The sequence below is a fragment of the Oncorhynchus gorbuscha genome, linkage group LG12 (genome assembly GCF_021184085.1).
Source record: "Oncorhynchus gorbuscha isolate QuinsamMale2020 ecotype Even-year linkage group LG12, OgorEven_v1.0, whole genome shotgun sequence".
NCBI lineage: Eukaryota > Metazoa > Chordata > Actinopteri > Salmoniformes > Salmonidae > Oncorhynchus > Oncorhynchus gorbuscha.
Genome location: NC_060184.1, coordinates 62,036,667 through 62,051,698, shown reverse-complemented (window position 1 = coordinate 62,051,698; position 15,032 = coordinate 62,036,667). Strand labels below are relative to the sequence as shown.

The 15,032-nt window shown below is 41.9% G+C and overlaps 1 protein-coding gene across 2 annotated transcripts; it reads right to left on the bottom strand.

The window, feature by feature from the left end:
- Positions 1-5,060: 5,060 nt before the first annotated feature.
- LOC123991206 (myelin-associated neurite-outgrowth inhibitor-like) lies at positions 5,061-13,440 on the bottom strand. Of its 2 annotated transcripts, none has more exons than XM_046292540.1 (7): positions 12,817-13,440; positions 12,174-12,268; positions 11,941-12,027; positions 8,785-8,927; positions 7,657-7,843; positions 7,387-7,499; positions 5,061-7,095 (listed from the first exon to the last, which is right to left on the bottom strand). In XM_046292540.1, exons 2-6 carry the CDS (start codon positions 12,247-12,249, stop codon positions 7,399-7,401), a joined length of 594 nt encoding a protein of 197 aa, XP_046148496.1. In that variant the 5' UTR covers positions 12,250-12,268; positions 12,817-13,440; the 3' UTR covers positions 5,061-7,095; positions 7,387-7,398. The 2 variants fall into 2 exon arrangements, with proteins under 2 accessions (XP_046148496.1, XP_046148497.1); XM_046292541.1 differs by having other exon boundaries at positions 7,657-7,840; positions 12,817-13,435.
- Positions 13,441-15,032: the final 1,592 nt, after the last annotated feature.

Here is a 15,032-nt window from a genome sequence, read left to right as displayed (position 1 = left end):
TTTTATCCAAAGCGACTTACAGTCATGTGTGCATACATTCTACGTATGGGTGGTCCCGGGGATCGAACCCACTACCCTGGCGTTACAAGCGCCATGTTCTACCAACTGAGCTAAAGAAGGACTCTGTCCTTCGCTCTATTCATCTTTGCCTTGATCCTGACTAGTCTCCTAGTCCCTGCGCTGAACAACATCCCCCAGCATGATGCTACCGCCACCAAACTTCACCGTAGGGATATGCCAGATTTTTTTCTAGACATGACGCTTGGCATTTAGGCCAAAGCGTTCGATCTTGGTTTCATTAGACCAGAGAATCTTGTTTCTCAGGTGTTTCTTAGGTGCCTTTTGGCAAACTCCAAAAGGGCTGTGATGTGCCTTTTAATGAGGAGTGGCTTCCGTCTGGACACTCTACCATAAAGGCCTGATTGGTGGAGTGCTGCAGAGATGGTTGTCCTCCTGGAAGGTTATCCCACAGAGGAACTCTAGAGCTCTGTCAGAATGACTATCAGGTTCTTGGTCACCTCCCTCAGTTTAGCTGGGGAGGTGACCAATCCTCAAATCAAAGACAATGTCTCGAAGCTCTACGGACAATTCCTTCGACCTCATGGCTTGGTTTTTGCTCTGACATGCACTGTCAACTGTGGGACCTTATATAGACAGGTGTGTGCCTTTATAAATCATGTCCAATCAATTTAATTTCCCACAGGTTGACTCCAATCAAGTTGTAGAAACATCTCAAGGATGATCAATGGAAACAGGATGCATCTGTGCTCAATTTTGAGTATCATAGCAAAGGTCTTGAATACTTATGTAAATAAGGTATTTCATTTATTTATTTTTTATAAATTTGCAAACATTTCTAAAAACTCATTTTGGCTTTGTCATTATGAAGTATTGTGTGTAGGTCGCTGAGGAAATGTTTTTATTTCATCAATTTTAGAATTGAAGGCTGTAAGGCTGTAACGTAAGCTGTAACGTGACAAAATGTGGAAAAAGTCAATATACAGTACCAGTCAAAAGTTGATACACGTACTCATTCAAGGGTTTTTCTTTATTTTTACAATATTTTACATTGTTATTTAATAGTTCTGATGTCTTCACTATTATTCTACAGTGTAGAAAATTGTAAAAATAAAGAAAAACCCTTGAATGATAGGTGTGTCCAAACATTTACTCGTACTGTAATGTATATATATATATATTTATTACATTACATTACATTACTTTACACACACACACTACATGACCAAAAGTATGTGGACAACTGCTCGTCAAACATCTCATTTCAAAATCATGAGCATCCTGTTTGGCCCTGTCCGGGGGTGTCCTCGGATGGGGCCACAGTGTCTCCTGACCCCTCCTGTCTCAGCCTCCAGTATTTATGCTGTAGTAGTTTGTGTCGGGGCTAGGGTCAGTTTGTTATATCTGGAGTACTTCTCCTGTCCTATTCGGTGTCCTGTGTGAATCTAAGTGTGCGTTCTCTAATTCTCTCCTTTCTTTCTCTCTCTCGGAGGACCTGAGCCCTAGGACCGTGCCCCAGGACTACCTGACATGATGACTCCTTGCTGTCCCCAGTCCACCTGGCCATGCTGCTGCTCCAGTTTCAACTGTTCTGCCTTACTATTATTTGACCATGCTGGTAATTTATGAACATTTGAACATCTTGGCCATGTTGTTATAATCTCCACCCGCCACAGCCAGAAGAGGACTGGCCACCCCACATATGCTCTCTCTAATTCTCTCTTTCTTTCTCTCTCTCGGAGGACCTGAGCCCAAGGACCGTGCCCCAGGACGACCTGACATGATGACTCCTTGCTGTCCCCAGTCCACCTGACTGTGCTGCTGCTCCAGTTTCAACTGTTCTGCCTTATTATTCGACCATGCTGGTCATTTATGAACATTTGAACATCTTGGCCATGTTCTGTTATAATCTCCAATCTCTGATTCTAGTTTGTGAGCTAGGCAGGCTACTGCCTGGGAAGGTCTCCCACTCAGAAGTACGAGATGGGGAGGGGGGCGGGGGTAGGTTGACCTCAGGTCTCCCCACTGGAAGCCAGAAGTAGGGGGAGCGAGGGAAACTATCAAATAGCACACCTCTAACTTTGTACAGTACTAATGCATTTAGTAATGCAGTTAGGTGTGCAATTTAGTTTGTGTTTCCTGTTTGATGTGCAATAGTGTAATAATCAGGTTCTCTTCTTTATAAAAGTGTTATTCTATGTGTGATATGGAATTTGTTCAATTTAGTTGTGTTTTTTGTTAGCAATAGGGTAATAGCATAATAATTTGATTCTCTTTTTTATTTGAATTTATATACTACAATTTGTTTCTATTTGTCTTTGTTACATCTTTTTGATATTTATTAGTCTTATTTTTGTATATATATATATATTTATATAGTTTTAAATGTTTTGATTATTTATTTATGTTGTTCCAAATGTCTGAATAAAAATTAGTTAATGCATAATGGTGCTTTTTTTGTTGGGGCGGGGGCTGTAGAGGGGGGAGGGTCACCCAGGAAGTCATACAAGCTAGAACTGCCACTGGGGATGAGGTCAAGACTCTGACAGGCCAGTCAAGTTCTTCCACACCGATCTCGACAAACCATCTCTGAATGGTCCTCGCGTTGTGCAGGGGGCATTGTCATGCTGAAATAGAAAAAGGGCCTTCCCCAAAATGTTGCCACAAACTTGGAAGCACAGAATCTTCTGGAATGTCATGGTATGCTGTAGCGTTAAAATGTTTCCCTTCACTGGAAGTAGGGGGCCTAACCTGAACCATGTAAAACATCCCCAGACCATTATTCCTCCTCCACCAAATTTTATAATTGGCACTATGCATTCAGGCAGGTAGTATTCGCCTGGCATCCACCAAACCTCAATTTGTCCGTCAGACAGCCAGATGGCAAAGCGTGATTCATCACTCCAGCGAGCTTTACACCACTCCAGTTGACGCTTGGCATTGCGCATGGTGATCTTAGTCTTGTGTGCGGTTGCTCGGCCATGGAAACCCATTTCATGAAGCTCCTGACAAACAGTTATTGTGGTGATGTTGCTTCCAGAAGCAGTTTGGAACTCTGCCATGAGTGTTGCAGATGATTTTTACACACTACAATCTCCAGCACTCGGCGGTCCTGTTCAAGCTCATTGTGTGGCCAACCACTTCGTGGCTGAGCAGTTGTCGCTTCTAGACGACAACTAGCTGAATTGCACAAAAAGGACTTCACAGGCAAGGATATTATATTTGTCGGATCATCAAGTACTTCAAGGAGAGCGGCTCAATTGTTGTGAAGAAGGCTTCAGGGCGCTCAAGAAAGTCCAGCAAGCGTCAGGACTGTCTCCTAAAGTTGATTCAGCTGCGGGATCGGGGCACCACCAGTACAGAGCTTGCTCATGAATGGCAGCAGGCAGGTGTGAGTGCATCTGCACGCACAGTGAGGCGAAGACTTTTGGAGGATGGCCTGGTGTCAAGAAGGGCAGCAAAGAAGCCACTTATGTTCAGGAAAAACATCAGGGACAGACTGATATTCTGCAAAAGGTAAAGGGATTGGACTGCTGAGGTAAAGTCATTTTCTCTGATTTTCCCGGATGCCACAGACAAAGCTTGTCCGGAGAAGACAAGGTGAGCGCTACCATCATGTGTCATGTTGTCATGCCAACAGTAAAGCATCCTGAGACCATTCATGTGTGGGGTTGCTTCTCAGTCAAGGGATGCATTGCCCTAGACCACTGCGCCACTCACAAGTTTGCCTAAGAACACATCCATGAATAAAGAATGGTACCAACACATCCTCCGAGAGCAACTTCTCCCAACCATCCAGGAACAGTTTGGTGACGAACAATGCCTTTTATTATTTTTATTTGACCCCTTTTCTCCCCAATTTTGTGGTATCCAATTGTTAGTAGTTACTATCTTGTCTCATTGCTACAACTTCCGTACGGGCTCGGGAGAGACGAAGGTCGAAAGCCCCGTGTCCCCCGAAACACACCAACCAAGCCGCACTGCTTCTTAACACAGCGCGCATCCAACCCGGAAGCCAGCCGCACCAATGTGTCAGTGGAAACACCGTGCACCTGGCGACCTGGTTAGCGCACACTGCACCCAGCCCACCACAGGAGTCGCTAGTGCGCGATGAGACAAGGATATCCCTACCGGCCAAACCCTCCCTATACCGGATGACACTAGGCCAATTGTGAGTCGCCCCACGGACCTCCCGGTCGCGGCCGGCTGCGACAAAGCCAGGGAGCGAACCCAGAGTCTCTGGTGGCTCAGCTAGCACTGGCCCTAGACCACTGCGCCACCCGGGATGTCCGAACAATGCCTTTTCCAGCACGATGGAACACCTTGCCATAAGGCAAAAGTGATAACAAAGTGGCTCTGGGAACAAAACATTGATATTTTCGGTCCACGGCCAGGAAACTCCCCAGACCTTAATCCCATTGAGAACTTGTGGTCAATCCTCAAGAGGCGGGTGGACAAACAAACACCCACAAATTATGACAAACTCCAAGCATTGATTATGCAAGAACGGGCTGTCGTCAGTCAGGATGTGGCCCAGAAGGTAATTGACAGCATGGCAGGGCGGATTGCAGAGGTCTTGAAAAAGAAGGGTCAACACTGCAAATATTGACTCTTCGCATCAACTTCATGTAATTGTCAATAAAAGCCTTTTACACTTATGAAATGCTTGTAATTATACTTCAGTATTCCATAGTAACATCTGACAAAAATATCTAAAGACACTGAAGCAGCAAACTTTGTGAAAATTAATATTTGTTATTCTCAAAACTTTTGGCCACGACTGTAGACGCTGAAGGCAGATATGAGACATATGGTCCACCTAGTGGGCATTTAAACAATGACTTGCATTATCTGACCAGATTACTGCAGTGAGCCTGAAAACAAAAGGTATCACCATGGGCTAGCTAGACGCAGGCTTCAGAAGACAGCTTGGAGCATGTGTTATAGTGGTCAGCTTAAACACCATATAGCCTGGGTCCCCAGAACTGTGAAGGTGACATGATTCAATGAAATTCTTAAATAAAAACAATTGACAATTCTCATAATTGTATTTTTTTGGTCTTTCTTGAAAATAAAAATAATAAAAACACAAAACATTACAAAACAGATTCAGTAACTGAGGTGACATCTTGTAAAGGCACTATAGACGAGCAAATCAAAGACAATGATATATTGGTAAGTTCTGGTGGAGCCTTGAGGTGACTAGCAAACAATGTCAAGTTCTGGCTTCCTTAAAACAGAGCATCTCAAATGTGTATTTTCTTCCAATAGTGCTAAGCAAATTCTAATCTATTTAATCCATTCAAATAAATACAGGATAAAAGTTTAAAACCTGTTAAAGTCTGTAGCTCTTGGTGTGGTTAAACCCAAACCAATAACAGAAAGGAATCTGTAGAAATGTTCAGGTGTGATACATACATTATGTCTGTCTGCACAATGGCTTTAGTATTTGAATCCGCTTTCAGCTAATAGAATTAAACACAAACACGCTCACATGCATACAAATGCTCTCGCTCCATTACTCACTGTCGGATGGAGTCTGAATAGTTGTAAATTGCTTCCTTTCCTCAAATCCTTTCCTTTGTGACCAGAAATAGATGAACTGTCATGACAGGTCTGTGTCATCCTGCTAGGGCCAGTACTTGAGTTGAACTGAAATTGGTGCCTGGACTCATTTTGGGTGCCAGATACTTTTTAGCTAATGGGAACAGGAGCTCAAGCAGTAAAACATTGGAGGTGCCTGTACTCAGGTCCGGTGAAGTAAAGCACTGTTCAGGGTCTCATCGTTTCCTTTCTCTTGGACCATTGGCCTATCTAAGACCTTTAGGACTCACATCTTCCATGGATGTCACATCTTGCATGGGCAAAGAGCGTGAATAATGTTTTCGTGTTGGATATCAGACATCTGAGACAGAGGTTTAAAACTCAAAAAGGCCAATTTTCCCATAATAGGAAAATGGCCAACAGACAAATGTTAACACAGCATCCCCCAGAGAAATAAATGCATCCTAGCAACATTACCAAAAACAAGCAACGAAAACAATTGTTCTGCACAGCTTTGTGTGTTAAACCCAAGTTACCTGTTCGTGTGAAATTAACTTGTTCCTTTCTTTTAATGTTTCACATTAAGAGATGGCATCAGTGATTCAAAATTGCAGTTTTTCTTTCTTCTGTAGTTCATTAGAATTTTTCTTTTTGATGATTTTGCATTAGTCACGGAAGGTAGATTGAGCTCGTGTTATTTCTTCTTTTACACTGAGAACATTAAGAACACCTGCTGTTTCCATGAGACTGACCAGGTGAATCCAGGTGAAAGCTATGATCGCTTATTGAAGGATTTTCAAGCCTTGAGCCATGGATTGTGTACGTGTGCCAATCAGATGGTGAATGGGCAAGGCAAAAGACTTGTGTGTCTTTGAACGGGTTATGGTAGGTGCCAGGCGCACCGGTTTGTGTCAAGAACTGCAACACTACTGGGTTTTTCACGCTCATTGATTTCATTGTGTATCAAGTATGGTCCACCCACCCAAAGGACATCCAGCCAACTTGACACAACTGTGGGAAGCATGGGGGAGTCAACATGGGCCAGCATCCCTGTGGAATGATTTTGACACCTTGTAGAGTCCAGGCCCCAATGAATTAAAACTGTTCTGAGGGCAAAGGGGTGTGCAACTCAATATTAGGAAGGTGTTCCTGATGTTCATACACTCAGTGTATATACACACACACATTCAACTCAATATGGATCCCAACAGCAAAACAAATTCAAACTCCCTGTGCACCACTTAATAGAGTTAGCTATAAAAATTGCAAGGCAGTACACAAAACACAACTTAGCCGTCAGACACAAGATATGCAGCAGAGTGAGTGAAGGATTCTTGGACAGCATCATTCAAAACAGGAATAGTCAGCAGTAGGAATATTCCCTTCATCCTGTTCTGAACACACCTGGTGTTGTTTTGTAGTTGGGCTTCAGATTCACAGTATGCTTGGAAAGGAAGGAAGAACAGCTGACACGAGACACCGGAGAGCGTCATCACCAACTGGAGTGTGAATGCATATCTACGATCTTCTGACCTGAAGAGAGAAGCAGTTGATTAAATACACAGTAATAATACGTACTGTTGGTCTATCAACACATAAAAGTACTTCTACTGACAGGGGGTATTATCCTAATTGACATGAAGCTATTGCCCACAGCTAACCTTCCCCGCCCAACAAAATATAAATACCCTACCTGCATTTAAATATTTCCTGACTAGAAATTGTAACCATTATGTATTCTAGTGTCAGTGCTGTTTCACTGTGTTCATTCCCATCCATATTGACCAGAGAGAATATGATATGGAGGATGTATTTAGTACTCACAGTGTCATCACTTTACCACTGGGGGGGAACATAGCTGTAGGTGGGCACGCCTGGGTGTCGATATGTGGGCATTGTAACTTGGTGGGGGGTCGGGGAGTGCGTCAACAAAGTTCCTGGAGAAAGGAAGGAGGTGGGAGAGGTCCGGAAATTAGACAGAGCAAAACCCATTTATTTAACACTGTGTTGCGACCAGATTATATAAAAAAAAATTATTTATAAAAAAATGTAAAAAAGGTAAACGCATTAAAAAAAAATCTAAATGGAACTCGCCGGCTGACATGGCCATAGTGGTCCCTGCTATCATCCCCGTGGCTACGCCGTTGTGGGGGCGGGACTGGTGATGCATGGGCGGGGCATACATGGCTGCTGGCATCCCATTGGACTGGACCACTGTAGTGTGATGAATGACATGGGGTGGGGCTGCGTACAGAGGCTGTGTGTAGTAAGTGCCTTGCTGCTGAAAGAGAGAGGTCAAAGTGTTAATAGGTACAGTTTTATGAAACAGAATGTAATATTTTAAACTGTATATACAGTTGAAGTCTGAAGTTTACATACACCTTACCCAAATACATTGAAACTCAATTTCACAATTCCTGACATTTAATCCTAGTAAAAAGTCCCTGTCTTAGGTCAGTTAGGATCACCACTTTATTTTAAGAATGTGAAATGTCAGAATAATAGAGAGAATCTTGTATTTCCTTCATCACATTCCCAGTGGGTCAGATTTGATTTGCAGTTGTCGCACAAAAGTACGTTCATCTCTAGGAGACAGAACGAGTCTCCTTCCTGAGCGGTATGATGACTGCCTATCAGACGCTTCTAAAGCCATGACATCCTTTTCTGGAATTTTCCAAGCTGTTTAAAGGCACAGTCAACTTAGTGCATGTAAACTTCTGAGCCACTGGAATTGTAATACAGTGAATTATAAGTGTAAATAATCTGTCTGTAAACAATTGTTGGAAAATTACTTGTGTCATGCACAAAGTAGATGTTCTAACTGACTTGCCAAAACTGTAGTTTGTTAACAAGAAATTTGTGGAGTGGTTGAAAAACGAGTTAATGACTCCAACCTAAGTGTATGTAAACTTCCGACATCAACTGTAACTGCCTTAATGTTGCTGGACCCCAGGAAGAGTAAATACCAATACTAAATGTCAGTGCCACAGTGAGACAAGCACAACTACAGCAGCAATAAGCAGCAAGCTAATGTGTATCTGAATTATCTAAGGCAGACAGATATTATTACATTCCGCCTGACCTATGTAACTGTTATGACCTTGTAACAATGCAGCGATAAATACCAATTCTGCAGTACAACAAATAAGATAAACAGGTTCAGTTACATCATACTACTTCAGACGGTAGAGGCAGATGATCTCAGTTGACTAACTGACTGACCTGTGTGTAGGGGTTCTGTTGGGGGTAGGTGCTCCTCACAGGGAAGACTGCTGCAGGATAGAGGTTGGGTGATGAGGAGTAGGGTGGGACAGCCCCCGTGGTGGGCGAGCAGGTCATTTTAAAAGGAGTGCCCGGAGCGTAACCTATAAGAGAGCGATTCAGAGATATAAACACACAACAAGGAGAGGCGTTGTTAACACACCGTCTAGGGTATTACACATTTTAAAAGGGAAACCCGCCCCCCAAAACACACATTTTAGGCCTTTGTCCATAGGCAGGGTTCCCCAACTGGTGGCCCGTGGGCCAAACTTGGTCCGCCAGTGGTTTTATTTGGCCCACCACATTCTGAGCAACAACAATATATATAGTTGAAGTTGGAAGTTTACATACACTTAGGTTGGAGTCATTCAAACTCATTTTTCAACCACTCCACAATTATCTTGTTAACAAACTATAGTTGTGGCAAGTCGGTTAGGACATCTACTTTCTGCATGACACAAGTAATTTTTCCAACAATTGATTACAGACAGACATGGCTTTAGAAGCTTCTGATAGGCTAACTGACATGATTTGAGTCAATTGGAGGTGTACCTGTGGATGTATTTCAAGGTCTACCTTCAAACTCAGTGCCTCTTTGCTTGACATCATGGGAAAATCAAAAGAAATCAGCCAAGACCTCAGAAAAAAGGACCTTGTGAAGATGCTGGAGGAAACAGGTACAAAAGTATCCATATCCACAGTAAAACAAGTCCTATATCGACATAACCTGAAAGGCCGCTCAGCAAGGAAGAAGCCACTGCACATGTGGACAAAGAACTTTTTGGAGAAATGTCCTCTGGTCTGATGAAACAAAAATAGAACTGTTTGGCCATAATGACCATTGTTATGTTTGGAGGAAAAGGGGAGGATTGCAAGCTGAAGAACACCATCCCAACCGCGAAGCACAGGGGTGGCAGCATCATGTTGTGGGGGTGCTTTGCTGCAGGAGGGACTGGTGCACTTCACAAAATAGATGGCATCATGAGGAAGGAGAATTATGTGGATATATTGAAGCAACATCAAGATATCAGTCAGGAAGTTAAAGCTTAGTGGCAAATGAGTCTTCCAAATGGACAATGACCCCAAGCATACTTCAAAAGTTGTTGCAAAATGGCTTAAGGACAACAAAGTCAAGGTATTGGAGTGGCCATCACAAAGCCCTGACCTCAATCATATAGAATGTGTAGGCAGAACTGAAAAAGTATGTGCGAGCAAGGATGACTACATACCTAACTCGGTTACACCAGCTCTGTCAGGAGGAATGGGCCAAAATTCACCCAACCATTTGGAAGCTTGTGGAAGGCTACATGAAACGTTTGACCCAAGATAAACAATTTAAAGGCCATGCTACCAATTGAGTGTATGTAAACTTCTGACCCACTGGGAAAATGATGAAAGAAATAAAAGCTGAAATAAAATCATTCTCTCTACTATTATTCTGACAGTTCACATTCTTAAAATAAAGTGGTGATCCTAACTGACCAAAGACAAGGCATTTTTACTAGGATTAAATGCGAGGAATTTGAGTTAAATTGAGTTTAAATGTATTTGGCTAAGGTGTATGTAAACTTCCAACTTCAACTGTAATATACACACACTACCAGTCAAAAGTTTGGACACACCTATTCATTCCAAGGTTTTTCTTAATTTTACTATTTTCTACACCATGGAATAATAGTGAAGACATCAAAACTATGAAATAATGTAGTATCAAAAAAAGTATTAAACAAATCAAAATATATTTTATACATGACATTTTTCAAAGTAGCCACCCTTTGCCTTGATGACAGCTTTGCACACTCTTGGCTTTATTTCAACCAGCTTCATGAGGTAGTCACCTGGAATGCATTTCAATTAACAGCTGTGCCTTGTTAAAAGTTAATTTGTGGAATTTCTTTCCTTCTTAATGCATTTGAGCCAATCGGATGTGTTGTAACAAGGTAGGGATAGTATACAGAAGATAGCCCTATTTGGTAAAATACCAAGTCCATATTATGGCAAGGACAGCTCAAATAAGCAAAGAGAAACAGCAGTCCATCAGTACTTTAAAACATGAAGATCAGTCAATCCAGAAAATGTCAAGAACTTTCGAAGTTTCTTCAAGTGCAGTCAAAAAAAACATTAAGCACTATGATGAAACTGGCTCTCCCGAGGACTGTCACAGGAAAGGAAGACCCAGTTACCTCTGCTGCAGAGGATAAGTTCATTAGAGTTATCAGCCTCAGAAATTGCAGCCCAAATAAATGCTTCACAGAGTTCAAGTAACAGACACATCTTAACATCAACTGTTCAGAGGAGACTGCGTGAATCAGGCCTTCTTGGTCGAATTGCTGCAAAGAAACCACTACTAAAGGACACCAATATGAAGAAGAGACTTGACTGGGTCAAGAAACACATGCAATGTACATTAAACCAGTGGAAATCTCTCCTTTTGTCTGAGGAGTCCATATTTGAGATTTTTGGTTCCAACCGCCGTGTCTTTGCGAGATGCAGAGTAGGTGAACAGATCATCTCCGTATGTTTGGTTCCCACCGTGAAGCATGGAGGAGGAGGTGTGATGGTGCTTTGCTGGTGACACTGATTTATTTAGAATTCAAGGCACACTTAACAGCATGGCTACCACAGAATTCTGTACCAATAAGCCATTCCATCTGGTTTGCACTTAGTGGGACTATTGTTTGTTTTTCAACAGGACAATGACCTTTCACCTCCAGGATATCAATGCTTTCAAGATGCCTCCGACCTTTCACCTCCAGGCTGTGAACGGGCTATTTGACCAAGAGGGAGAGTGATGGAGTACTGAAAAACCTTTGAATGAGTATGTTTATCCAAACTTTTGACTGGTACTGTATACCACGGGTATGACAAAACATGTATTTTTACTGCTCTAATTATGTTGGTAACCAGTTTATAATAGCAATAAGGCACCTCGGGGGCTTGTGGTATATGGGCAGTATATACCACAGCTAAGGGCTGTATCCAGGCACTCCGAGTTGCGTCATGCATAACACTAAGGTTGTGGGTTCAATTCCCAGGGATCGTATACAAAAACAATCTATGCACTCACTGTACAAGAGTAGGCTATATGCAGCTCTCGGAGAGGGACTGATAACTTACCTGTGGGGAAGGCTGGGTGGTTGGCTCCAGGGTGGTACATGTTGGGAGTGTAAGCAGGGCCAGCCGAGTACCCCCCAGGAAATCCAGCTGCAGGGTCAAAGGTCATATATAAGTGACATGAAAATCAGAAGCGTCAGACATACATGAAGAGAAACAGTGTGTGTTAATTACCCCCTGGTCTGTTTGGGTGGTATACATTTCCCAATCCATTACACACTAGTTACACTGCTTACCTGGGTATCCTACTAAATGTCCCTTAGGGTTGACATAGGGGACCCCTGTTGGTGCAGGGTTGTACACTGGGTTCATAATGCACTCCTTTCAGATACTGCAACAAAGACAAGACACATTGTTGAGAAAATGTATTCAGATTGTAAAAAATAAAAAAAAAATAGTATTTTATTCAGTGGCTATATAACTAGCTAACGTTACATTGATGAATGATTTTTGTAATTCATAATTAGCTATCATACGGCGCCTTTTCGCTTGATGCCTGTGGTTAAACGTAATGGACCCTTGCATTGATTGCAGCAGTAGCTAACGTTAGCAAGCTAAATGTATGTTGGTTATCAAACTATAAAATGCCTAGCGTAGCTAGCAAGCTAGATTTAAACAAACTAGATGTAAAACATGTTATTGTCCGTCTGGGCTGATAAATTCCATCAGGTAGCTATACTAATTTAGCTAGCTACCTAACAGACATGCGTTTATCAATAGGCGATGCAGTAACTCCACAAAAACACAAGGGCCGGGCGTTTAGCATCTAACGTTCTCTATGTATCGTGTACTGGCTCTTCCAGTCACCCTTCAACTATCTCTTCGTCTTTGCCAATATTGGCAACAGGTTTAACAATAGATGTCAACTGTGATGTTTACCTCTAGTTTTCAATGATACTGTTGTAATTCTCAATTTTCTCAATTTCCGACTGCTGTTCTTTGGCTCGACTCCTTACTTTTGGTTATTGTATTTTGGTTCTCACTGTCTGGTTGAGTTGACACTTTTTTACGCTTGGTTCACTGCACACTAAAATGATCCAGCAGCTGGCGTCACTTCCGAGTACAGCTTGTGGCGCTTTCATGAAAACTGGGATCTCAGGAAAAACAAGGTAAAATCATGACGTTAGTGATCTTTAGGTCGGAAAGTCGGAGGCATCTTGAAGGCATTGATATCGTAATTCAGCGATTTCCAAGTTCCCAGTTGTTTTGAAAGCTGAATGAAGCTCATCTTGCCCATGTCATATGATGTGGTACTGTATAAAATGTTTACTTTCGCTTTACTGTCTCTGGGTCTGGGACGGCATTTATGTGAAACATTTTATACACCATTATATAACTCATATATCCCAAGTAGAGTAAAGAAAACACTGATGCATATAGGCAACATCTGTCTGGAACCAAATAATTACGAAGTTGTACAAGTTATCATATTGGACCTGTTTAGGTGCTGGCATTGCTCAGCAATAAATTATTCATACAAAACCGGTATCAAACCTCAAAGAAGCATTCTTGCATCCATCGAATAACAATTCTAACCATGAGTATTACACTATTATACACCGGGTTGGTCTAATCCTGAATGTTGATTGGTTAAAAGCGCATTCCAGTCGGTGTCTATTCCACAAATTTCCACCGGCTAAATATATGACCTTAACCCTCCTGCTGTGTTCCGGTCGAATTGGACCGATTTACAAGTTTTCTCTCTGAAAAATGTAGTTTAAAAAAACTCTGATTGTCATAAGGTTCCATGACTTTGCACACACAGGGCATCTGAACACACAAAGTACATTTTGATGATTTCATTAAATTTGGGGTGTTTTATTTAACTTTTGTATACCTGTGGTGTTCCCGGTCATTTTGACCAGTCATTAGAAATGAATGGGTGAGACTACAATTAGTGTATAAAGGCACATGCCCATTCATCAGATGGACACATTTCCTCTCCCAGACCCTCACACGCATGTGTGTTTGAGCACATACACACACCTCACTCCCCTTCTTGGCTTCCATGGCAACCCCCAACCCCCAAGGGAACCTTTCCCCAATAGAATATTTCCCCAACAGGAACCACACCTGTTGACATTTTCACAAACAATCGCAACATTGTTTCAATAGTATATGGAACTTTTCTCACAGCTCTGGTATATAAAGCTTTTTTGAGGCCTTGCTCACAATTCATTCTGTGGCAGCACAATGACCAAACTTTATACTGTATGTGAGGCTCTTGGTCATATCTTTGATCATGACACTGGTGAGGAGGAGAGAGTCCTTGTTAAACTTTGACACAAAGTAGTCTGTGATAAATAGCACAATTTGTTTCATCTGAGTATTTGTTATAGTCAAAATAATCATTTTTTTAAAACTCAAAAACGAGTTGTATGAGCTCAGGTCAATGAGGCCTACAGGCCATAAATAGCAAATAGAAGTTCAAAACAATTAATGATCACAAGAACTTAAGTTGATAAAAAGATTTAACACAACATTAGGTGTTAATATATGTATTATTATGGATTTATAACTGGGGCGGTCATTTTGGACCCGGGAACACAGAATTAATTAACATGAAAATGAACAGTTGGTAGAGCATGGCGCTTGTAACGCCAGGGTAATGGGTTCGATCCCCGGGACCATTATGACTGTAAGTCGCTTTGGATAAAAGCGTCTGCTAAATGGCATATATTATATTATATTATTAACATAACAGGACGGTTAAAATGCCTATTTACTCTGTTCCATCTGACTGTGCAATCGACTGTCTCATCAGCCCAGGCAGGGAAATTATTAACTTGATCTCCAATATAAAAAGCATATAGACATTATCACATTTCTTTTAGTCTAACATTCAGCCAGTCGAAATCATGAATCAGCTGGCATCATTTTCATGGATATACACAAAGAAATGTAAATTGAAAAAATGTCAAACGAAACGAAGTGCAGATAGTTTGCGGTCTTTCCAGCTTCAGTTTGACGTTTTTGTGTTAGCTGTTTTGTTGGTTAGCTCTTAGCTCCTCTGAACAACGGTGTCCTAACGAGAAAACACATTTTCTATACCAGGCGAAATCGTGCCTCATTAGCTTATTGTTATGGATGTATCC